This window comes from Dendrobates tinctorius, unplaced genomic scaffold (assembly GCF_039654945.1).
Source record: "Dendrobates tinctorius isolate UK_male_01 unplaced genomic scaffold, ASM3965494v1 ptg000089l, whole genome shotgun sequence".
Lineage (NCBI taxonomy): Eukaryota > Metazoa > Chordata > Amphibia > Anura > Dendrobatidae > Dendrobates > Dendrobates tinctorius.
In genome coordinates, this window is record NW_027361757.1 from 11,301,613 (window position 1) to 11,326,180 (window position 24,568).

The window sequence follows — 24,568 nt, forward strand, 5'->3', positions numbered from 1 at the left end:
ATTTTGTTTAAATGCAGATTGCACAATTTCTGTTAGTACAATAAACCTCATTTGAATCCAGAAATATAACTGAGCCCATCAGTTATTAGATATATGAAACTGAAATAGCTGTTGCAAAAACCAAAATTGTTATTAAGAAAAAAGGTTAACATTAATAGGGGTGCCCAAACTTTTACATATGACTGTATTTCCTGGCAATGTGATGTTTTGCAATCATTTTGGACAGAGGTGTGGGAAATTATTTGTCGGGTTACACGCTGTTCCGAAAAGTTGACTCCGGCTCTGATACTACTCCAACGTAATGAAATCCCTCTCCTGATCTATAAATCCTCTCTGTTGAAATTTTTGATCATGGCTGCGAGGGCTTGCATCCCGGAGAGATGGAAGAGTCCCGCTCCTCCAACTATAACTCAGTGGATCGCAAAAGTCAATAAAATTATGTATATGGAGGACCTCATACATGAATCATACCCAAAGTTTTGGGCTACTTGGCTTGGATGGATTTTCGAAGCGCTAGTGAGTATTGTGATCTAATGCTGGAGGCAAAATGATGTTTTCAGTTAACCTCAGGTTGAGTGGTGGACTTGGTCGGGTGGGTACTCCTTCCCTTATTCCCCAGTGTTTTTCCTTCTCTCCCCCTTTTTTTTGCCTTTCTTGGTTCCATTACTTATTTCCCCCCACTCTCTTTTTTCACTTCAACTGCTCTCCTTCTTCCTCTGCTCTGTCTTTTCTTTCCTATACTGTTTGTTAAAAGTTAAAAAATGAAAGACCCTCCGAATTGACCTCTACTACTTGGTCCATGGACGTTAAGGACTCGTGGAAGATTGTCTTGGTCGGGAGCTAAGTTGTATTGCTTGTATTCGTCTACTTGTCTGGTTTCAATTATTATGTTAACCTGGATTTCGCTGTGAGTCTTTAAATAAAGAATTATAAAATAAAGGGAACACTACAATATCACATCCTAGATATCACTGAATGAAATGTTCCAGCTGCAAATCTTTATTCATTACATAGTGGAATGAGTTGAGAACAATAAAACATAAAAATTACCAATGTAAATCAAAATTAATATCCCATGGAGGTCTGGATTTGGACTCATACTCAAAATCAAAGTGGAAAATCAAATTACAAGCTGATTTAACTTCAGTGGAAATGCCTTGAGACAAGTAAATGATGCTCAGTAGTGTGTGTGTGGCCTCCATGTGCCTTTATCACCTTCGCACAACGCCTGGGCATGCTCCTGATGAGGTGGCAGATGTTCTCCTGAGGGATCTCCTCCAAGCATCAGTCAACTTCTGGACAGTCTGTGGTGCAACGTGGCATTGATGGATTGAATGAGACATGATGTCCCAGATGTGCTCGATTGGATTCATGTCTTGGGAACAGACAGGCCAGTCCATAGCATCAATACTTTCATCATGCAGGAACTGATAACTTACTTCAGCCACATGAGGTTTAGCATTGCATCAGAAAGAACCCAGGGCCCACTTGACCTGCATATGGTTTTACAATTGTTCAGAGGATCTCATCCCGGTACCTAATGGCAGTCAGGGTACCTCTAGCTAGCATAGAGAGGGCTGTATGGCCCTCCAAAGAAATGCCTTCCCACACCATTACTGAGCCACTGCTAAACCGGTCATGCTGGAGGAAGTTGAAGGCAGCAGAATGTTCTCTGCGGGATCTCCAGACTCTGTCACATGTGCTCAGAATGAACCTGTTCTCATCCGAGAAGAGCATAATAGGGCACCAATGTTGACTCTTCCAATCTTGGTGTTCTCTGGTCCAACACCCTCTTGTCGATGTCGGGCCCTCATACCACCATCATGGAGTCTGTTTCTGACAGTTTGAGCATGCACATGGAGGTTAGTGGCCAGGTGGAGGTCATTTTGCAGGGCTCTGGCACTGCTCCTCCTGTTCCTCCTTGCACAACGATTCAAGGCGAATCTCCTGCTCCCGTACAGCGGTTACTAACCACTGTATTGGCAGCTGAACTGGGATATGCGAATCATTTCACACCAACAGTATTCCTACATGATGACCTCTGACATGAGAATACCGCCATACATTCGGTGTAATATAGAACATCTAAGCCCAACTACGACCCCCTGTAATACAAGGTCTTGCTTGACATCTGTATATAATGACGGAATATTACTATGAAATGCTCTTCACAGAAACTGTCCATTGGGCACTCTGCAATAAGCTGGATGCAAGTTTACAATTATATGTGATATCACTGTTAGTTGCGATATTACGTTCCAGATCATCTGATTTTATGACTTTATGACTTTATCCTAATTTAAGGCATTCCAAAAACAAACTTGGAATTTAGTAGTCACATACTGTTAGGCGTTGAGTTCCTGCCACTGCAAAGCAGGAATCCAGAGCCTTGCACCCAGCGGTCTCCCATTCTTCTTCGGCCGCAGTGGAGCCTGCTCAGCAGATTCATCGGTCCCGGCGTTCTGCCCAGGCCAACTCCGTGGGTTTGCTTGCTGCTGCCACCTCTGGCACAGCTATGACAATGCATGCTGCTCAGCAGCGAGATTCTCCAGAGACTAAGTCCTCATGTCGGGCCACTAAGCATGCCCGTGGAGTGATCTCCCATTGGAGATCGAGGGTCACGTGCTCAGGTCCTGCTCGTGTTCGGATTGGTCAATCCGAGAAGCCAGGAAGGTCCCAGACGCCCGTGGCTATAAAAGGTTCGCATGGCCGCTCGCCCATGCACTAGGATAGACTGCATTTACAGACTATGTGGAGTGAGTGATGTATGCACGTATGAATGTCTCTGGTGACTCATTAAGAAACCCCTATCCTTGGTACGCATGTGTTGTGCAGCCTAGCCTGCTAGCGCCCAGTCTTAGGCGTAGGTACAGCTGTGGCCAAAAGTATTGACACCCCCTACAATTTTGTCAGATAATACTCAGTTTCTTCCTGAAAATGATTGCAAATACAAATTCTGTCTTATTATCTTCATTTAATTTGTCTTAAATGAAAAAATACAAAAATAATTGTCCTAAAGCCAAATTGGATATAATTCCACACCAAACATAAAAAAGAGGGTAGACAAAAGTATTGGCACTGTTCGAAAAATCATGTGATGCTTCTCTAATTTGTGTAATTAACAGCACCTGTAACTTACCTGTGGCACCTAACAGGTGCTGGCAATAACTAAATCAGACTTGCAGCCAGTTGACATGGATTAAAGTTGACTCAACCTCTGTCCTGTGTCCTTGTGTGTACCACATTGAGCATGGAGAAAAGAAAGAAGACCAAAGAACTGTCTGAGGACTTGAGAAACCAAATTGTGAGGAAGCATGAGCAATCTCAAGGCTACAAGTCCATCTCCAAAGACCTGAATGTTCCTGTGTCTACCGTGTGCAGTGTCATCAAGAAGTTTAAAGCCCATGGCACTGTGGCTAACCTCCCTAGATGTGGACGGAAAAGAAAAATTGACAAGAGATTTCAATGCAAGATTGTGCGGATGTTGGATAAAGAACCCCGACTAACATCCAAACAGGTTCAAGCTGCCCTGCAGTCCGAGGGTACAACAGTGTCAACCCGTACTCTCCGTCGGCGTCTGAATGAAAAGGGACTGTATGGTAGGAGACCCAGGAAGACCCCACTTCTTACCCCAAGACATAAAAAAGCCAGGCTGGAGTTTACCAAAACTTACCTGAAAAAGCCTAAAACGTTTTGGAAGAATGTTCTCTGGTCAGATGAGACAAAAGTAGAGCTTTTTGGGCAAAGGCATCAACATAGAGTTTACAGGAGAAAAAAAAAAGAGGCATTCAAAGAAAAAAAATACGGTCCCTACAGTCCAACATGGCAGAGGTTCCCTGATGTTTTGGGGTTGCTTTGCTGCCTCTGGAACTGGACTGCTTGACCGTGTGCATGGCATTATGAAGTCAGAAGACTACCAACAAATTTTGCAGCATAATGTAGGGCCCAGTGTGAGAAAGCTGGGTCTCCCTCAGAGGTCATGGGTCTTCCAGCAGGACAGTGACCCAAAACACAATTCAAAAAGCACTAGAAAATGGTTTGAGAGAAAGCACTGGAGACTTCTAAGGTGGCCAGCAATGAGTCCAGACCTGAATCCCATAGAACACCTGTGGAGAGATCTAAAAATGGCAGTTTGGAGAAGGCACCCTTCTAATATCAGGGACCTGGAGCAGTTTGCCAAAGAAGAATGGTCTAAAATTCCAGCAGAGCATTGTAAGAAACTCATTGGTGGTTACCGGAAGCGGTTGGTCGCAGTTATTTTGGCTAAAGGTTGTGCAACCAAGTATTAGGCTGAGGGTGCCAATACTTTTGTCTGGCCCATTTTTGGAGTTTTGTGTGAAATGATCAATGTTTTGCTTTTTGCTTCATTCTCTTTTGTGTTTTTTCATTTAAGACAAATTAAATGAAGATAATAATACCAAAGAATTTGTGTTTGCAATCATTTTCAGGAAGAAACTGAGTATTATCTCACAGAATTACTTTTGGCCACAACTGTAGGTCTGAGGTTGAGTCAGGCATCAGGCCTCACCAGGGACTCGGCACCCCTCAGTGCATGTGCTCCATAGCCAGCGTCTATAGCGACGCTCGCGGCAGCGACGCTGCGCGTTCAGTGGGCCTAGAAGGACTCTAACCCCGTGTCCTTGGGGTAGAGTTCTGTGGCCATACACTGTGCGCTCTTTTAGCCGAGCTTTGTGAGCACAAACAGGCTCCGGCGTTTATGTTCAGCGGTAGTGCGGCTCTGTGAAGCAACAGAGTCCGCCCCTGTACACACCGGGTGACGATAACCCGGGTGTGTTTTTATAGAATACCGCCATATAGCATCCGCCATTACTGAGCAGCAGGTTACCACCCCTGCACGGTGGACCCCGGGCTGCGAGCGAACCTTATTACCATCTTTATTATTTGGTGCGTTTCGCCAGCCCTAACACATACAGGGGTTATATTGTGCTACAGGACTTCCTAATATCTAGTCTACATGTGTCACAGGGAATTAAATATCTGAAAAACAAAAAGCACAAATATCCTGAAAGAAATATGCATAATTTGCAGTTTATTTTTTACTTTTTATTTCAGGATATTTGTGCTTTTTGTTTTCTCTGGTTAATGGTCATGTGTTAATATGCACCTACATTGTGCATACACATTAATTTACTTTCTCAGTTCAGACTCCAGTTTTTTGTTTTTTTTTAATTAAATATCTGGTATGTGAACAATTAATAAAAGCAAACATATGATCTGGTCATTGAATGCAGCAATAATAATTAGTCGCATAGAGGCAATCTTTACATAACGGGCTTATGGTATGTGATCTGGGGGCAGGACAGTAATTAGATGCATCACAATAAACCGTGAAGTAGCCTATGGGGCATAAGCAGCAGGCAGGGACCACTTACATGCACAGCACGTGTGCTGAAAACTTCATTTACTGAAGAATAAAAAGATCCAATGGAGAAGAACATGACTGTTACTTTATATACAAGATATCTGAATTATAAAATATAGAAGGAAATCCTGTGTCTTTACAATGGATAAAAAAGGCTTTTAAATGTAGAACACTTTTGTAGTAAGTATTGTAGAGTTTTTACCAGAGAAACTCAATTTACAAAATATTATATTGTACCCTAGCAGCTAACAAAACAGATCGAAGTGAGGATATACTGAACTAAACAAATGTAGTGGAAAAGTCTAACCTATTGGATCAGAGCTTGTGAGTAGAGTTGAGCAAATTTTTCAAAATTCTGTTCCGATTACGATCGGCACCGAATTGGAGTCAATGGGAGTAGAAATTACCGAATATGTTCGGAACCGATCATCAAACAAATTCGGCATAAATAGAGTACCAATATGGCATGAATAAGGCAAATTCAGATTTGGCGACCGATTCCGAACATATTCGCTCAACTCTACTTGTGAGTTATTACTATTTTTGCTATTTCAAATAATAAAAGTAAAAAACATCATAAATCCTAGAAATCTGACCAGGGGAACCATGTCTAGAGCTTTACATGAGGTAAAAAAATGGTAAGAAAGATAGAAAAAGCAAAAAAGACCCCCCCCTCCCCCGATTGTAGGCCTCACTACTCCCCAAAAATGAGGGAGTAGAAAGGTAAGAACCATCCTCAAGCGTTGATAGGACACTTGTCTATCCTGCCCATTATACTTTACCTGAACTCGAGAAGTGGAACTGCGGTTATGATGGGCAGTAACGGCAGAATTGGCACATATTTGTTTACTACTGTATGGGTCGGAGAGAATTTATCTGGTCAGTATGGAATTAGCACAGATCCACACTACAGTATGTATATAATGTATATTGTGGGATGTATGGATATATATATATATATATATATATATATATATATATATATATATATATACGCAGTCCAAGACCACTGTATGAGCAAACCCAACACTAAAATGTATGGTCTTGAAATAAACAATACACCCTAAACAGGTCTGTCTATATCAAATGATCGAGAGGGGTAAAAGAAAGCGCATAACCGTAGTAAAGCAGGCCTTGGAGATAAAAATAATTATTACCATGAAGAATGGCTATATAAATTTTCCCCGAGAGCAGTTGTAAAGAACCTTGTGGTTAAGAAGCCATGAATAAATAGAAATGATTATGGACACTCACCGTCACAGTCGAAGAGAGCAAAGACTACATCACAAACATGGTCTGAGAGCTCCACCTTCGCCACCGTCCTGGCAACTTGCTGCATAGTAACTGGAGATAGAACAACAAGGGAGCAGAGTGGTAAATGAAGGCCATTAAAATGCAAATCCCTAGGGTATGCATTACTCATTAACACCATGAATCCACACAATGTGATTTACCTAGACTCTTATTAGCGTTTATGAGTGCAGCATGTCAGAAGAAATAACTTATGTAAAGTAAGACTATAGATATTACAACTTTCAATGTCTTAAAACACTGGAAGAATTGAAGCCTTTAAAAAGAGTGAAGACACAGAACCTGCACACTAAATCATTAAGGACCTAATGACTACCCATAAAGAGTTCCTCCACATCTGTGACACTTACATTCTCATAGTAACATAGTGCAAGGCCGAAAAAAGACTTTGTCCATCCAGCTCAGCCTATATTCCGTCAGAATAAATGCCCAGATCTTCGTCCTTCTAAAGAATCTAATAACTGTAAGATACAATATTGTTACGCTCCAGGAAGACATCCAGGCCTCTTCTTGAACTCCTCGACCGAGTTCACGCCATCATCCTCTTCTATGTTTGTTGGAAAAACCTTCTCTCCTCCAGACGCAGAGAATGCCCCCTTGTGACCGTCACATTCCTTGGTATATACTTATACATGGCTATTAGATCGCCCCCAGTCGTCTTATTTCTAGACTAAATAATCCTAATTGGATCCACAATGCTGGATGCACAATAAAGCAATTTTCCTCACTTAATTTACTCATTTTTATAGTTTTGTTGCTTAGCTGAAGCGTCAGGAATCTTCAATATATTTGCATTCATTGTTTCCTAGTAAGAAACTTACAGCCTACAATGCAGATCTGTATGATGGGTGTGTTCATCAGGGCTGTGGAGTCGAAAGCCAAACCTCTGACTCCACAGCACTGGTCACTACTGAGCATGGACAAAGTGCAGCACAGATTCATCTCCAGTATAAAAGCGGAGATCCTTAGAATAATAACAGGACATTTATACAACATTTCATAACTTTAACAAATTCTTATGAATAAATTTACAGCACATCCTGCATTGTACTGCTGTACCCAATTTATTATATATTTTAGAAGTCGGAGTCTGTCCATTTTACTCAACCAAAATGGACACTTTCTCCAGGGCCCTGGTGTGCATGGCAAAGTAAATGGAAATTTAAATAAACAAACAAACTGAGCTAAGAGAATGAATCCTTAATTGGATTAGATTAGTTGTGTGAAAAATGTACAGTCTCAATATCCAAGTAAAGGTACTGTCACACTTAGCGATGCACCAGCGATCCCGACAACGATATGGATCGCTGGTGCATCGCTAAGTGGTCGCTAGTGAGCTGCCACACAGGCAGATCTCACCAGCGACATAGCAGCAGTCGGGGGTCACTACTTACCTGTCAGACGAGGCGATCCTGACGTCCTCCCGCCCGCGTCCATACGTCGCTCGTCGGGGCCACAGGAAGCCCAGCAGGAAGCTGACAACGAGAAACAGCCCAGGCCGTTCTCGCGCGATCAGCGATGAGCAGCGGGGGAGCGGTCGGAGGTAAGTATCAGACATAGCGATATCGCTAGCAATATCGCTGCTACATCACAAAAACCAGTGATGTTACAGCGATATTGCTAGCGATATCACTTAGTGTGATGGGGCCTTAAGATCAGAGGCCTGGTGCCCTCACCGTCTCTGGAGCAGATTCCTGAGATTTTGTAGAGAGTCATCATTTAGTTGTGTGGAGGGAACCAAAAACTGTAATAGGTTTGTATTCCCAAACCCTTCAGGCTATGTGTCCATGTATGCAGAAAATTTCTGCTTCAAAACCGGACACCTTCCCAGAAAACGCGCGTTTTATTTCCACGCGTTTTTTGCTTAAAAACCGCGAGTTTTTGATGCTTTTTTCAGCGCGTTTTCTGACTCATAGAAAATAGCAAAAACGCAGCCTTTTCGGCAAAATTAATGAGCATGCTGCGTCTTTGGCCGCTAAGCATTTTTTGAGCGGAAAAAACCGCATCAATGTGCGGAATTCATTTAAAATGAATGTGCTTCTTTTATGCGTTTTTGAATTGTTTTGACCGGGACAAACGCTTCAAAAGCGCTTAAAAAACGCTTACGTGGGCACACAACATCAATGTTTTTGTGATTTGAAGTTGCCCTTTAATATGACAACTTTCATATTGCTTAGGTTTTGTCCTGGACCACAGAAATGTTTAGTCACCTGTAAATTTTTCTTTTTCTTTTTAGCTGTAATCGTGTGGCAATGAGACCTCATCCTTGCTTTCAGTTTGTGAGAAACCGAGCAAGAATGAGATCTCGTCTCAACATGGCATATGAGAGGAAGGGTGAGAGACATGGACATTACAGCGGGGTGAGACATGGCATATGAGAGCGGGGTGAAACATGGAATATGAGAGCGGGGTGAGACATGGCATATGAGAGGGGGGTGAGACATGGCATATGAGAGCGGGGTGAGAAATGGCATAGGAGAGCGGGGTGAGAAATGGCATATGAGAGGGGAGAAGAACCATGGCATATGAGAGGGGGGAAGAGACATGGCATGACATGGGGGAAGACACATGGCATGACATGGGGGAGAGAGACATGGTATTTGACTGGGAGGAGAGAGACATGGTATGAGGGGGGAGACAGACATGGCATATGAGAGGGGAAATAATGCACTTGTTAGCCCTCCATATAGTATAATGCACTTCCCATAGGCCTCCATATAGTATAATGCACTTCCCATAGGTCCCCACATAGTATAATGCACTTAGCCTTGTATCTAATACAGCATGTCCTACTCTAAGCATATCTAAGACATCAGGTGATACACTCCACATATCTAACCCCAGCTTATGATACAGCAAGCAGCACCAACTAACAGAATCAGTGCTGCCGGCCGTCCTCGGTGACACTGCCTACTCGTCAGTATCACTTTGTAGTCATCAACAAAATGGCTCCTCCCTGTGATACTAAACGTCATCCTCTTTTATCCATTTGCAAACACACAGAAGAGAAGGGGAAACGTCACACACGTGTGCAGACCCAAACTACATTCACTGCAGTGGTAATGTGAACTAGTAGTACACATGGTTTTCATTGCAAATTTCAAGATCTGCTACCCCTAGTGTTAAAATGTGTAAATACCAAAGCTTTTTAAATAACTTCATATTTTACTTCATTAAAAACAAATAATATTTTTTAACAAAATTAAAACATTAATACTTAATTTTTTTTTCAATTGTTGAAATGTTTTTTTTTTTTTCTAATGGCACCTTCTCTTTAAAGGGCATCTGTTACGAGGTTTTGGTGTGGAACTTGGCTCCAGCTGTAGCTGTTAGACTGATGCCAGCTCTATAGTATGTAACATGCAGAGCCCTTCCCAGGACGTTGATTCACATCCTAATGCGGGAAAGAGTCATTAAAAGTGAATATGGATATGTTCTGTAGCCACCAGAATCAATGCCTCATTAGTCCCAAACAACTCCAGTCTAACTGCAACTATAATTATCGTAAATATTTAAATTAAGCCAAAAAACTGCAACTATCAATAATTAAATAAAGCAACAAAAAAAAAAAAACTACAAAAACATTTAAATTATTATAGCTATGCAGAAGGAAAAAAAAAATCCTTATTATACGGAGCTATGGAAAAGTAGACTACTAACATTCATTGTATCAAGCTTGTAAGGCACCAGAAGAGGAGATATGAAGTTGTTAAACTCACTGGGGACATGAGGGTCTTTGGAAAAAGACAGAATTTTGAGAATAATTATGCTATCATTTCAGGAACTCTCTTAATACATGAAATGCACAAAAGCACTTAATGCAGACTATGGTACATGGTAAGTCATTTCCTTTCCAGCACTTCTCTAATCATTATTTAACCGGTCTTCCTGCGTTTGGAGATAAAACACAAACTACACATTTTAAATACTTCTCGAGATCTCTTTTATATATTACAGTTAGAGATAAATGATACAAACGGAGATATTTAGAGGCTTTGATATTAGATGTGTGTAATGTTTATTTATGCTATACATTCCCCATGGCAGTTGTCTTTGTGTGTCTATAATAAATTATGTATTGGGCTGGTACTGATGGCGATGGTCTGAAAAGTTTTACATACACTAGGGAAAAGGAGCCACAAGAGATTTTTACCAGGTGGTCTTTTAGTTCAAGGGGTTTTACAACAAATAATAATAATCTTTATTTTTATTTATTTTATTAGTATTCTTGTACTCCATAGGCACTATGATGCTGCCTCCGCTGTTTGCGCATAGGCTTCAGCAGTGAGCCCAGTGACTGGCTGCAGCGGGTAAGTGTATTGCAGTTGTGACACTGCAACTGCAGCCAATCAACAAAGAGAAGGCTGCAGCAGAGAGCAGACGCTGGAACAACAGTAAAGGGGGTTTTACAGATAGCGATATGGCTAGCAATATCGCCAAAACATCACCGATTTGGTGACGCAGCAGCGATATCGCTAGTGATATCGCTATGTGTGATACTTACCTCCGACCGGCTCCCCCGCTGTCTGTCATTGATCGCGCAGCTCCATTGCTCGTCGGTCGCTTCCTGCTGGCACCGACGAGCGACGCGTGGACGCGGACGGGAGGTTGTCAGGATCGCCGCGACTGAAAGGTGAGCATCGACCCCCGACCGCTGCTGCATCGCTGGTGAGATCTGCCTGTTTGGCAGCTCACTAGCGACCATTTAGCAATGCACCAGCGATCCTGACCAGGTAGTATCTTTGTCGGGATCGCTGGTGCATCGCTAAATGTAACGGGGCTTTTAGAAAGCAAAGTACAATTTATTGGAAAACTTACAGGGTCTATTTGTTATATGCAGCACATACCATATGTGTCATTAGGGATACATTCAATTTACAGGAATGACCACAAAATATGGGGAAATTTTCATTTTTGGAAGATACCAAGTATGAGGACAGCTGATTCTATATAGCATCTCAATGGCAAAGTGACAACTTGCGCTCAGATCTGGTCTGTTTATCCATTTTGTTGACGCATTATAGAGAATCAGAAAAAAAGGGGGAATTAATGAAATAAATGCCAAATGGAAGCCAATCAACGAAACACCGATCAGGATCAAATTTCCCTCGCCTCCAACAAGGAGACTGAAATTAACTACATACGGTAAATTGGTTTTTTTTATTATAAGCCATGCAATAAGATGTCCCTATGCAATATGCAGCCCAAATGAAGGAGGAGAACATTGATGCTTCTTATTTATCTATTATTATGCTTTGCTTTTATAGCGCTTTCTTATTCCGCAGCGCTTTAGATACATTATCATCGCTGTCCCCAATGGGAATGAATAGTTTTTGAATCTAGCGTAATATGATGTTCCAAGTGGTCTCCTAAAGCCCACTGGTTGGTCAGGACATCCCACTGCAGATCCCTCATGTGTATTTGTGCCCACTGGACCGCCGGCAAGCATGCAGAGAGGGACCCTAACAGAGACATTGCTCGTCTTAGTGTCATAGAAGGGTTTTGCCTCGCTTTTTGTACCATATGAATGATTCTGTCCCTTTTGTGATTTGGCAAGTAACACACTTGGATGTTTGAATCCAGTGTCAGGCCTAGGAACTCCTGGACTATCCTTGGTTCCAGCCTTGACTTTTTCAGGTTGAGAAGCCACCCGAGGTTTTTTAGAGTGCTCATCACTCTGTCCCTCTGTTCTGTGCATTTCTGGCCTGAGTTGCTTGCTATTAAAAAGTCGTCCAAATATGGCACTATCAGAACATCCTGTTCTCTTATGTGAGCCATCATCTCTGCCAACAATTTCGTAAAGACCCGTGGAGCCACTGAGATCCCAAATGGCAGGGCCCTGTATTGGAATTCTCTTATTTCTCCTGCTAACGAGACCGCTAGCCTGAGGTATTGCCTGGATTCTTTGTGAATGGGGACATGGTAGTAGGCATCGGTGAGGTCTAAGACCACCATAAAGCATTGCGGAAAGAGAATTTTGATGATCGATTTGATCGACTCCATCTTGAATTTTTCGTTCTTGATATAGCAATTCAGTCTTTTTAAATTTATGATGGTGCGGAAGGTGCCGTCTGGTTTGGTTACTAGGAAGAGAGGCGAGTAGAACCCCCTGCCTCTCTCCTGTGGGGGAACCTCCTGTAGGACTTTTTTGTCCAACATACTCAGGACCACCTTTTCGAGGGCGTCTTGTTCGTTTTTTGACGACCTTATCGGGGTAATTATATATTTTTGTGGCGGGAGAGAATAAAAGCTTATCCTTAATCCTGATCTTATAAGATTTATCAGCCAGGGATTGTTGGATATTTTCTCCCAGGCTGGGAGGAAAAAACTTAGTCTCCCTCCCACCCTGGGCCCACAGTCACTTGGCGGGTTTTTTATCCCGGGACGAGTTACCGAAGATGAACCTCCTGTCCCTTCTTCTGTCTTCCCATTTTTGGTCTCTCGGGGGTCTCCTCTGAAAGAACTTTTTGTTCCGAAAGGACCGTTTAAAGCCCGTGGCGCTCACTGGTCCTAGGTTTGGGAAGCCTTTCTTTTTGTCGCCTACCTTTTCGAGGATGTCATCCAAAGTTTCCCCAAAGAGGAATTTTCCTTCACAGGGAATGGCGCATAACTTCATTTTTGTCTGGAGATCCCCAGGCCAACATTTTAACCACAAAGCTCTTCTAGCTGCATTCGACAAGGCTGCCATTTTGGATGACAATCTTATCGAATCAGCCGAAGAGTCGGCCAGGAAGGCTGCCGCCCCTCTTATCATTGGCATGGATTCCAGGATTTTATCTCTGGGAACCCCTTCCCTTATCTGTCTCTCCAATTGGTCTATCCATACCATAAGAGCTCTGGAGGTACAGGCTGCTGCTACCGCCGGCCTGATGTTTCCCCCTGCTGATTCCCAGGTGCCCTTAAGTAGGGTATCCGCTTTTTTATCTAATGGGTCTTTCAGGGTACCCATATCTTCAAAGGGGAGCGCAAACCTTCTTGAAGCTTTGGCTACCACCACGTCTAGTTTGGGGGCTTTATCCCACGATGTGGATGCCTCCTCATCAAATGGGTACTTTCTTTTGATGGAAGGAACCGTAGAGTTTTTCCTATCCGGTTTTTCCCATACTTTATCTATGAGGCCTTGGACGTTCTTATTTAACGGAAATACCCTCCGTTTCTTTTGACCCAGTCCTCCGAACATAATGTCCTGGACTGATCTATCAGTCCGGGGGTCTTCCACCCCCATAGTGGATCTTACCGCTTTTACTAAGGCATCCACTTCGTTCAGGGGGAAACAATGACGACCTTCCGTCTCCTCTTCGGAGGATGATGAGTCGGTGTTTACAGTATGGGAGGTGACTTCCCCTGACGATAAGCTCTCTGATTGGGACTCTATTACCACGTCCCCTTTCCTTCCTTTCCTTTCCCGTTTTTTGGATGAAAGGGCACTCTGAATTTCTGCGCGGATTACCGCCCTTAGGTCTGCGGCATGATCCAGGGTTTCACCGCCGAGGACCTCCTGTATACAGGAGTCACATAATTTTTTCTCCCAGGGCGTTGGTAATGGCTTCCTACAGGTGGGGCATTCCCTGTTCTTGGTTTTTTCTCTCTTCTTTCCCTGATAAGGGAAAGAAGTCCCTTACAATGGGGAACATTCACGAAGATCCACTTACCCCCCATGCGCGGTTGCAGGTACCGGTTCTGGAAGTGGATCCAAATCCCTCACTGGGCGATCCACGGCAGGTGACTTGCTCCTTGCAGTTGAATGCTGCGTGGAGTGACTACTGGACCGGCTCTCCCGTCCGTCTTTATCCTTTTGGCGGTGCTGGTGATGCTGCCTATGTTGCTGCTGCTGCTGCTTAGGCTGCTGTAGCTCCTCATGCTGGTCGCTATCCATCACGCCTGAACGCTTCCAGCCCTGAGGCTGCTTCAGCGTTCCAAATTTGAATAGGCCGCCCTGGCGTCACCTGTTTTCCCGGCCTGCACCGCTGCCTCCCCCGGGGAGTGCGCACTGCGCACGCGCCGACCGCGGGGACCCGGAAGTTCCTCCTTCTATTTCCGGGGCAGCGCCATCTTGGTACACCTCTGTACCCGGCGCTGCCCCTATACCGGCGTCCCCCGGCCCCTACTCCTCCCGGAACGGCGGCCCGGTCCTCCCCGCCCGCTCACCCTGGACAGCCCCTCAGCTGCAGCGGTGGCGGCTTCAGCAACCGACCCCGCCGCGACAGGGGCCTCCCCGCTGTCTGACCGCGGACAGGACGGTCCCGGATCTTCACCCCGGTAAGTGCTGCGCTCCTGCTGCCGTGGTTCACCCGTCAAGGACAGGAACCCAACTGGGGGCGGAGGAGAGGTGCCGCTCTTTTGTCTGTAGGTTCCTGTCCTTGCTGGGCGGACCCCCTCTCTCCGTGGTGCTGTCATGGGTGAGGGAGAAAATGAACTTTATCCCCCAAAACACATTTCAACATCATTGCCGCCCTGCCTTAAAAGGACCAGCTAACATCGTTTCAGTGACTGCTCCATTAACACAGGTGTGGGTGTTGATGAGGACAGGGCTGGAGATCAATCTGTCATGATTAAGTAAGAATGACACCACTGGACAACTTTAAAAGGAGGCTGGTGCTTGGTATCATTGTTTCTCTTCTGTTAACCATGGTTATCTCTAAAGAAACACGTGCAGTCATCATTGCACTGCACAAAAATGGCCTAACAGGGAAGAGTATCGCAGCTAGAAAGATTGCACCTCAGTCAACAATCTATCGCATCATCAAGAACTTCAAGGCGAGAGGTTCCCTTGTTGCCAAAAAGGCCCCATGGCGCCCAAGAAAGACCAGCAAGCACCAGGACCGTCTCTTAAAAGTGTTACAGCTGCGGGATCGGGCTACCAGCAGTGCAGAGCTTGCTCAGGAATGGCAGCAGGCAGGTGTAAGTGCATCTGCACGCACTGTGAGGCAGAGACTCTTGGTGCAAGGCCTGGTCTCAAGGAGGGCAGCAAAGAATCCACTTCTCTCCAGGAAAAACATCATGGACAGACTGATATTCTGCAAGAGGTACAGGGAGTGGACTGCTGAGGACTGGGGTAAAGTCATTTTCTCTGATGAATCCCCTTTTCGATTGTTTGGGACATCTGGAAAATGGCTTATTCGGAGAAGACCAGGTGAGCGCTACCACCAGTCTTGTCTCATGCCAACTGTCAAGCATCCGGAAACCATTCATGTGTGGGGTTGCTTCTCAGCCAAGAGAATGGGCTCTCTCTCAGTCTTGCTTAAAAACACAGCCATGAATAAAGAATGGTACCAGAATGTCCTCCAAGAGCAACTTCTACCAACCGTCCAAGAGCAGTTTGGCGATCAACAATGCCTTTTTCAACATGATGGAGCACCTTGCCATAAAGCAAAGGTGATAACTAAATGGCTCAGGGAACAAAACATAGAGATTTTGGGACCATGGCCTGGAAACTCCCCAGATCTTAATCCCATTGAGAACTTGTGGTCAATCATCAAGAGACGGATGGACAAACAAAAACCTTCAAATTCAGACAAAATAAAAGCATTGATTTTGCAAGAATGGACTGCTATCAGTCAGGATTTGATCCAGAAGTTGATTGAGAGCATGCCAGGGAGAATTGCTGAGGTCCTGAAGAAGAAGGGTCAACACTGCAAATATTGACTTGCTGCATTAACTCATTCTAACTGTCAATATAACCTTTTGCTACTCATAATATGATTGCAATTATATTTCTGTATGTGATAAAAACATTTGACAAACACATAAAAACCAGAGGCCAGCAGATCATGTGAAAATATAATATTTGTGTCATTCTCTAAACTTTTGGCCATGACTGTATTTCTACAAGCTGCTCTGCTGGTAAAAACTGTAGGTGTGAAGGTCTCACTACCTTCATTAAAGGGTTTCTCAGCTACTGTTATACTGATGACCAATCCTAAGGAGAGGTAATTAAAATGAGATCGATGGAGTCCAGCACTCGGCATCCTCACCGAGCCGCTATTCTCGGTGCCGGCCAGATGTGAGCAGCTGCAGAGCTGAACAGCACAGCTTAGACAATTGTGTAGCTGAGGCGCCAGGTACTGCACCTCTGCCCTTATTCAAATGAGCAGAAGAGGATCTGCAATACCCGGCCGGAGACATTACAGAGCTGACGGAGTTGTGCTGTTCATCTTCTCAGCTGCCAATATTCAGCAGCCGCCATCATCAAGGACAGCTGATCAGTGGGGATGCCAGGTGTCGGATCTCCACTGATCTGGTATTGATGACGTATCCACAGGACACGGCATCAATGCAAAAGTAGTACAGTAACCTTTTAATTACTGTGGTTGGACTCATTACCACATATACTTAGCACACGTTTATATCAATTTTTATAAATGAGATTATTTTTCAGTTCATGTGCCAATAAGCTGACTTCTACGTGTATTAACAGAAACCATACATGTACTAACAGTACAGCCATAGGAATCAGCTATGAAGCCTTGCTTATTGACAGTGTCCAGGTGCAAACATAGGGGTAAGTCTTTTTTCACCAGACAACAAACCTATGTGACTTGGCAATGAACATCATCAGAAATGTACACACACCACACAAACAGCAGGTGTTCTGGAGCAAACAAATAAATGTCTGTACGCCCTCATAAAACTATCCATGTATGAATCGAATCAATATTAATATTCCCATACTGTGCTGACCTATAATCCTGCTGGATCTAAGGGTCTTGAGTTTTAATTGAAAGCTGCAGATGCGTGAACGTGAAGGACATTAAATTAAGATCTGAGCAGCGGCACAGATATTGCCGAGTCCTAGAAGACCGGCATCCACTGCCTTGCAGCTGGCTTCACCCCAGACAGGTGCAAACGAAAGCCAACAGGCTGGACGGACCTGCATGACATTACAATGAGAAATGGTGCTGACAACTGCTTCAATTCCAGTGTCTAATGCGTCCCATACAAATGTGCTTGGAATACCTGGCTGCCGGCTACAGCCTACAGTGACTATGCCAAAGAGAATAATGTGCCTCTGGCAGGGTTGTCCGTGTCTGTAACCATCTTTTCCTCCATTGTCTGCAGTATGGAACACACGCCTGCTGTGGAAACTGCAGATAAAACAGAGAAATAGGTACAAATGTGTCCAAACACACAAGCTGCCAAGAATGTATTAATCCTAAAGAGGTTTCCCACTCTCAGCACATTTATGGTGTATCCATGGGATGGTTATCAATCTAAAGCCCCCATTACACATAGCGATAACGCTAGCAATATCGCTGTAAAGTCACCGATTTTGTGACGCAGCAGCGATATTGCTAGCGATATCGCTACATGTGATACCTCCGACCGGCTCCCCCGCTGCTCATCACTGGTCGCGCGAGAACGTCCTGGACCATTTCTCGTCGGGCGCTTCCTGCTGGGCTTCCTGTGGCGCCGACGAGCGACGCGTGGACGCGGGCGGGAGGACGTCAGGATCGCCGCGTCTGACAGGTAAGTAGCAACCCCCGACCCCTGCGATGTCGCTGGTGAGATCTGCCTGTGTGGCATCTCACTAGCGACCACTTAGCGATGCACCAGCGATCCATATCGTTGTCGGGATCGCTGGTGCATCACTATGTGTAACGGTAACCTAAGAATGACGGGGCCCAGACACATGGAGCCCCCATTGTTCTGCGGTTATTTTCCTAGGAGGTAGCCGAACATTAACAGTTTGTACAAAGCTGCAAAGTGCAGCTCCATTTAATGTGTAGAAGCCATTGCTAAGTATAATCTTTTGATAGAAGCTGTTCTGCTGTACCCAGTAGTGGGGGCTACAATTTGAATGGAGCTGAGCTTTGTCCCCAGAATATCAAACAGCTGCTCTTTGGCAATGCCGGATGAGTGACCTCACCAACCCGATAACCTATGGATACCTCATCAATATTCTGGGCAACCCTGTAAAAGGGGTTTTCCCATAACACAGCTCCTGGGTGGGGGGAAGGGGGAGCAAAAGAGAGTATACAGATAGGACATGTGGTATACACATGTGGTATATGATCAGACCATGTTCCTGCACCGTCAGACACAGCCATTACACAGTACAGAGCAAGGGCACAGTTATGAGATTGTCTCAGCACAGGAACATTTTATTTAATACATCCAATTGTGGAAATTATTATTATTCCAAGATCTATTGATAAAAATTAACTTTGTTGGTGGGAAAACCCCTTAGTGTATGCACACTGCTTTATACTCTGTTGCAGCTAACAGAGCCTGGGATAAACAAAAATGGAGGTGTAATGCTATATAAATGGCTTTTGGCTGTTATGCGAACGACTTGTTTATGTTTGCAAGCTAAAACACCACGCTTAAAAAATAAATTCATAACTTAAAATGAAGACATTGCCAATCAGTCCCTTCTATGATCTGTTATATTATAGGATGTTGATCTGTTATAAGGCTTGATTGACTTTACAACTACACCATCCAACAATATTTGCATTCATTCTCAAGCTGTCAAGGAGTATAAACTGTAGGTAATGGGCAAAACATGGTCTAAATTGGCATTTTTGGCTAATAAAATCTCTTGTGCATGGGCAGCTTTACACCAGTTTGAGAGGACACATTTTCCATTATTAAAGCTTCTGGTGTTGATGACCAAGAACCTAGTGAGAATACGGTAAGTCTTTTTTATTATTAACCTAGCTCACTAAAGCTTGCCTAGAGAGTGGACATAGAGGGAGAAAAGAAAAGTAGCTCAACTTGTTATCATGCATTATTGATCAAGGGAAGAGGAAACACCATTCATTTTAAAGTTACGTGCCCATTATGGAAAGTTTACTTATGACCCTTAAATATGTTTGTACACACTTATTAGGTGCTGGGTGAGCGGGATTCCAGGGTTTGGCAAATCAGTGTCTTAGTCTTTGAAAAGCCCTTCGGAATAATCTGTCTGAAACAACGTACTATATAAATCCTTCACAAAGAAGCATTCCTTGCCACAGTGAGGAGACTTATAAGCTGCAATGCTCCTCTGGAAAATTTGCAAATTGTCTCTTCGTAGAGGAAAAAGACTAGAACTCTAGTGTCACCTACAGGAAGTAGCAATCCTAAAAGTCGATGCCGACCCTTTAGGGTGTGTGCACACGCTGCGGATTTGCTGCGGTTCCGCAGCGGTTTTGGCCGCTGCGGTCCCGCAGCAGTTTTTGCTGCGGTGTACAGTACCATGATTCCCTATGGGAATCAAAAACTGCAGTGCTGACGGTGCGGAATTTTCCGCGCGGATTATCTGCGGTTTTTAATCCGCAGAAAGAATTGACATGTCAATTCTTTCTGCGGATTCCGCTGCGGTTTGCCATCTCCTCCATTGAGGAGATGAAAAACCGCAGGGCAAAACCGCAGAGCAATCCGCAGGTAAAACTGCAGGTCTTTAGACCTGCGGTTTCACCTGCGGATTTTACAAAATCCGTGCGGATAAATCCGCACCTAAATCCGCAGCGTGTGCACACAGCCTTAAAGAGCCTTGTCGCTTGACTAAGGATAAAAGCCAAACCCAAAATCTCTATTTGCAGACACTGTTTCAGGGTACTGCCCCTCATCAGTGCAAAGTGTGAGATCTGGTTTGGCTGGGTGCCAGGCGCCTAGGTGCAATACCCCTTAACACAGTGTCTGCAAAATGAGATTTTGGCTTATATCCCAAGTCATGTGGCAAGGCTTGTTAAAGGGTTGATTATGGACTTTTAGGATTGCTACTTCCTATAGGAGGAGATAGAGTTCTAGTCTTCCCCTCTGAAGAGACAATTCACAATGTAACAAAAGCTTTCAACAATATTCCTAACACTCTACTCCTAAGATGCCTTTATGTGAGCTGTGATCGGCTGCACGCAGTCTTTGCGTGCCTGCAATCATCCCTACTTGGTTTGCTTGTAAGAAACACCCTGGACTGTAGAATATCTGAGTTGTGTTCAGTGCATATTAACAAAGTATACTAAGGTCACTGTAATTTATGAGCTTGTTCAGCAGTCTGCAAATGTCACATGGATAATCTAATAGAAGAGTTGCAGGCCAGCTGTACAGCTACTCTCGCCATCACCAGTTACTTAGATTTATGAGTGAAGCCATTATAATACAGTAACTGGATAACATGCCAGAGTCAATCTTTCAGATTTTGCTAAGTATTACGGTATAGCATGCATTTTGTGCTTTTTTTTGTTATATCTGCAAATTTGTATCTACCGGACTGGATCAGGAGTGGTTGACAAAAGAGATTGTTCCTATGTTACTTACAGAAGAATGCCAATCAATATTTATATCCTCCTAATGTATTGCAATCATTATATTATATAGCTGTCTGTACTTACAATTGCTCATTTCACCTTTCTACCCTGCTAATTATTCTGTTTCCCATTAGGTTTATGATATCAAGTGATTAAAAACTGACTAGCTGAATCCTTCCAAACTCCATATAGAAACAGGTGGTCAATTTTTCTTGTATGAGATAAGTCGCTGCAAGTTGAAGAGGGGAATGATAAATGCACAAGTGACTTCCTCTTTCTACATGCAGCACAGAGAAGATTTAGCTGGGTAGAAATACAAAATGAGCAATTGTAAGTACACAGTTCCATATAATATGATGATTGCAATATATTACTGGGATAACAATTTTGATGGGAGGAGTGCTGTCATGTCGGACGCTGTTCACACCACAGCATCCGGCAGGAAGAGGTAGTTCCACCTCCAGCCACTATAGCCTCAGTGGCGCCGGTTTGATCTTCAGGCTCTCGGGGGTTAATCCTGCTGGAGACCAGGTTGGAAGGTTAGTCACGCCCACGGTCTTTAAATAGTCATACTGGCATATGGGCGTCGCCGATTATAGCTTGTGTTTCATACCAAGTGGTTCCGGTCTGGAGTGGAGGTGTTCAAGAGAGAGAGATTCATATCTGGTGTCGTATGATCCGTCGTTATCCTTTCTCCTTCCCATATTTGTGTTTAGTTGTGCCCTGTTCACATTACTGTTTATTCCTGTGTGTGTGCGGCGCAGTGCAGTTTAAGTTCTCCCTGTCTGTCATTATTTGTGTGGGAGCTTTGGTGGTGTGACTCCTCACTGGGTGGAGGGTGGAGGGTTAAGTGCAGGGCTGAGCAGGAGATAAGGAAAGGTCGGAGGCTCAGGCATTTGCACCTTCAGCAAAAACCCTGGGTTGAGGGTCAGACAGGGTTTCCCCTAGTAAAAGGGACACCACAGGGGCCCCGGGTATTTCAGCCTTAGTTGAACTAAGCCCCCGTGACATTATAATCGGCCCACATTTTTTCAGGAGTCCATGGATCCATTAGATTCCATAACCCGCCAGTTGGCGGCGCTGTCCATACAGGTCTCCGAGTTGAAAGGGGCAGTTCAGCAGCAGGGCCTGGTAGTAGCAAAGGTGCAAACGGCATCTGCAGGTATCGGTGCAGAGCCGAAATTTCCGCTGCCAGAACGATTTTCAGGCGATCGCAGCAAATTTGTCGTATTTCAGGAGGCCTGCAAATTATACTTCCGCATGCGGCCAATCTCCTCAGGTAATGAGTCCCAGCGGGTAGGGCTGGTGTTGTCATTACTGAGTGGTGACCCCCAAGCATGGGCATTTTCCTTACCAGCTGACTCTGCTACATTTCATTCGGTCGATAATGTTTTTTCTGCCCTCGGGCTCATTTACGATGACCCTGACCGACTGGCTCTAGCGGAATCTAAAATCCGCGCCCTCCGCCAGGGGGAGCGCTTGGCAGAAGACTATTGTTCGGAATTTCGCCGCTGGGCTGTAGACACACAGTGGAATGACCCAGCACTGCGGAGCCAGTTTATTCATGGGGTATCAGGGAGGGTGAAACAAGCCCTCCTGATGTATGAGACTCCGGCATCATTGGAGTCTGCCATGAGTTTGGTGATAAGTATTGATCGCCGTTTTCGTCAGGGGGCACAGGAGACGCTACCTCTGGGGGAAAACAGAGGTGCAGGTGTGGTTGAAGTAGATGAGTCCCCTGAACCTATGCAGATTGCTGGCGTGGCACAGGTTCAGCCTCGCGCTCCGGGATTCCGGAAGCCCGGAGCATGTTTCTACTGTGGTAAAGGAGGTCATTATGTTAACGTTTGCCCGGTACTACCTAAGAGGGTCACACCGGCGGAAAACTGTTAAGCTCAGAGGGTATGGAGGAGACCCAACTGAGCGTATGCATATCCTCCATGATGGTATCTCAATGTATGCTCCCTGCCAGGGTTATTATCGCCGGCAGAGAGCTACCTATATCAGTGTTTGTGGATAGCGGTTCCGCCACCAATCTCATAGATGAGGAGTTTGCACACACCGCCGGGTTTAAGATCGAAAAACTTCCTCACCCCATACAGGTGGTGACCATTAATGCTGTTCCCCTCCCTCAAGGGGAGATTACTGAGCTTGTGGCAGAGGTGAAACTCCACATTGGGGTCCTACATTCTGAGTCGGTTACATGTAGGGTCCTCCGTAATCTCCCAGCTCAAATGGTCCTGGGTTTTCCATGGCTGTCCAGGCACAACCCGGTAATTGATTGGAAAACTCAGGACATAGTACAATGGAGTGGTTTCTGCCAAGACAATTGCTTGGCCACATGTGTGTCCGCCGTGACGCCCAGCCTGCCGGAGGCTTTGCAGGATTTCGCGGATGTTTTCTCTGAGAAGGGTTGCTCAGAACTGCCTCCACATAGAGCCTATGACTGTGCTATTAGGTTAAAACCCGGGGCCAAATTACCTAAGGCCAGGATGTTTAATATTTCTGGTCCTGAGAGACAAGCTCTGAAAGACTACATCGCGGAGAGTCTGAGCAAAGGTCACATCCGGCCTTCGTCCTCGCCTGTAGCCGCGGGGTTTTTCTTCATTAAGAAGAAAGATGGGGGGTTACGCCCGTGTCTGGATTTCCGAGAGTTAAACCAGATTACTATCCGTGATCCCTACCCAATGCCGTTGATCCCGGATTTGTTCAACCAGGTAGCGGGGGCGAAATGGTTTTCCAAGCTGGACCTCAGGGGGGCGTATAACCTCATAAGGGTCCATCAGGGGGATGAGTGGAAGACGGCGTTTAACACTCCTGAGGGTCATTTTGAGAGTCTGGTTATGCCGTTTGGGTTGACCACCGCGCCTGCCGTTTTCCAACATTTTATTAATGATGTATTTGCTCATGTCCTGGGGAGATTTGTGATTGTATACCTGGATGATATCCTCATTTATTCTAGCGATCGGGACACTCATTTGGAGCATGTTAGGCAGGTGTTACAGTTGCTCCGGGAGAACCAGCTCTATGCTAAGCTGGAAAAATGTTTATTTTTTGTCCAGGAGTTGCCCTTTTTGGGATATATTGTGTCCGCAGCCGGTTTTAAAATGGACACCGCTAAGGTGCAAGCGGTGTTGCAATGGGAGAGGCCGGAGAGTCTGAAAGCACTCCAGCGGTTCCTTGGGTTTGCGAATTATTATAGGAAATTTATAAAACACTTTTCGACTGTCGCCAAACCGCTCACGGACATGACAAAAAAGGTACCGATCTGGCGAACTGGCCTGAGGTGGCTATACGTGCATTTGAGCGTCTGAAGAATAGTTTTGCTTCAGCCCCCATTCTGGTGCAACCAGATGTGTCTAAACCTTTTGTGGTAGAGGTTGATGCGTCGGAGGTGGGAGTGGGGGCAGTACTGTCTCAAGGCTCGTCCTTGAGCGAGATGCATCCATGCGCCTACTTCTCCAAGAAGCTGTCGCCGGCCGAACGGAATTATGATATCGGCAACAGGGAGTTGTTGGCCATCAAACTGGCTTTTGAGGAATGGCGACACTTCTTGGAGGGGGCGGCTCACCAGGTCACAGTTATCACCGACCATAAGAATCTGCTCTACCTGGAGTCGGCCAAGCGTCTGTCTCCTAGGCAG

The 24,568-nt window shown here is 44.9% G+C and overlaps 1 protein-coding gene across 2 annotated transcripts in view; it reads right to left on the reverse strand.

Moving 5' to 3' along the window:
* MICU1 (mitochondrial calcium uptake 1) overlaps positions 1 to 24,568 on the reverse strand; it is a 402,009-nt gene that overhangs the window by 96,630 nt on the left and 280,811 nt on the right. For both annotated transcript variants that reach the window (XM_073585810.1, XM_073585809.1), the window contains exon 11: positions 6,638 to 6,727. In XM_073585810.1, coding sequence (XP_073441911.1) covers positions 6,638 to 6,727 — 90 coding nt within the window. The remainder of the gene's footprint in view (positions 1 to 6,637; positions 6,728 to 24,568) is intronic.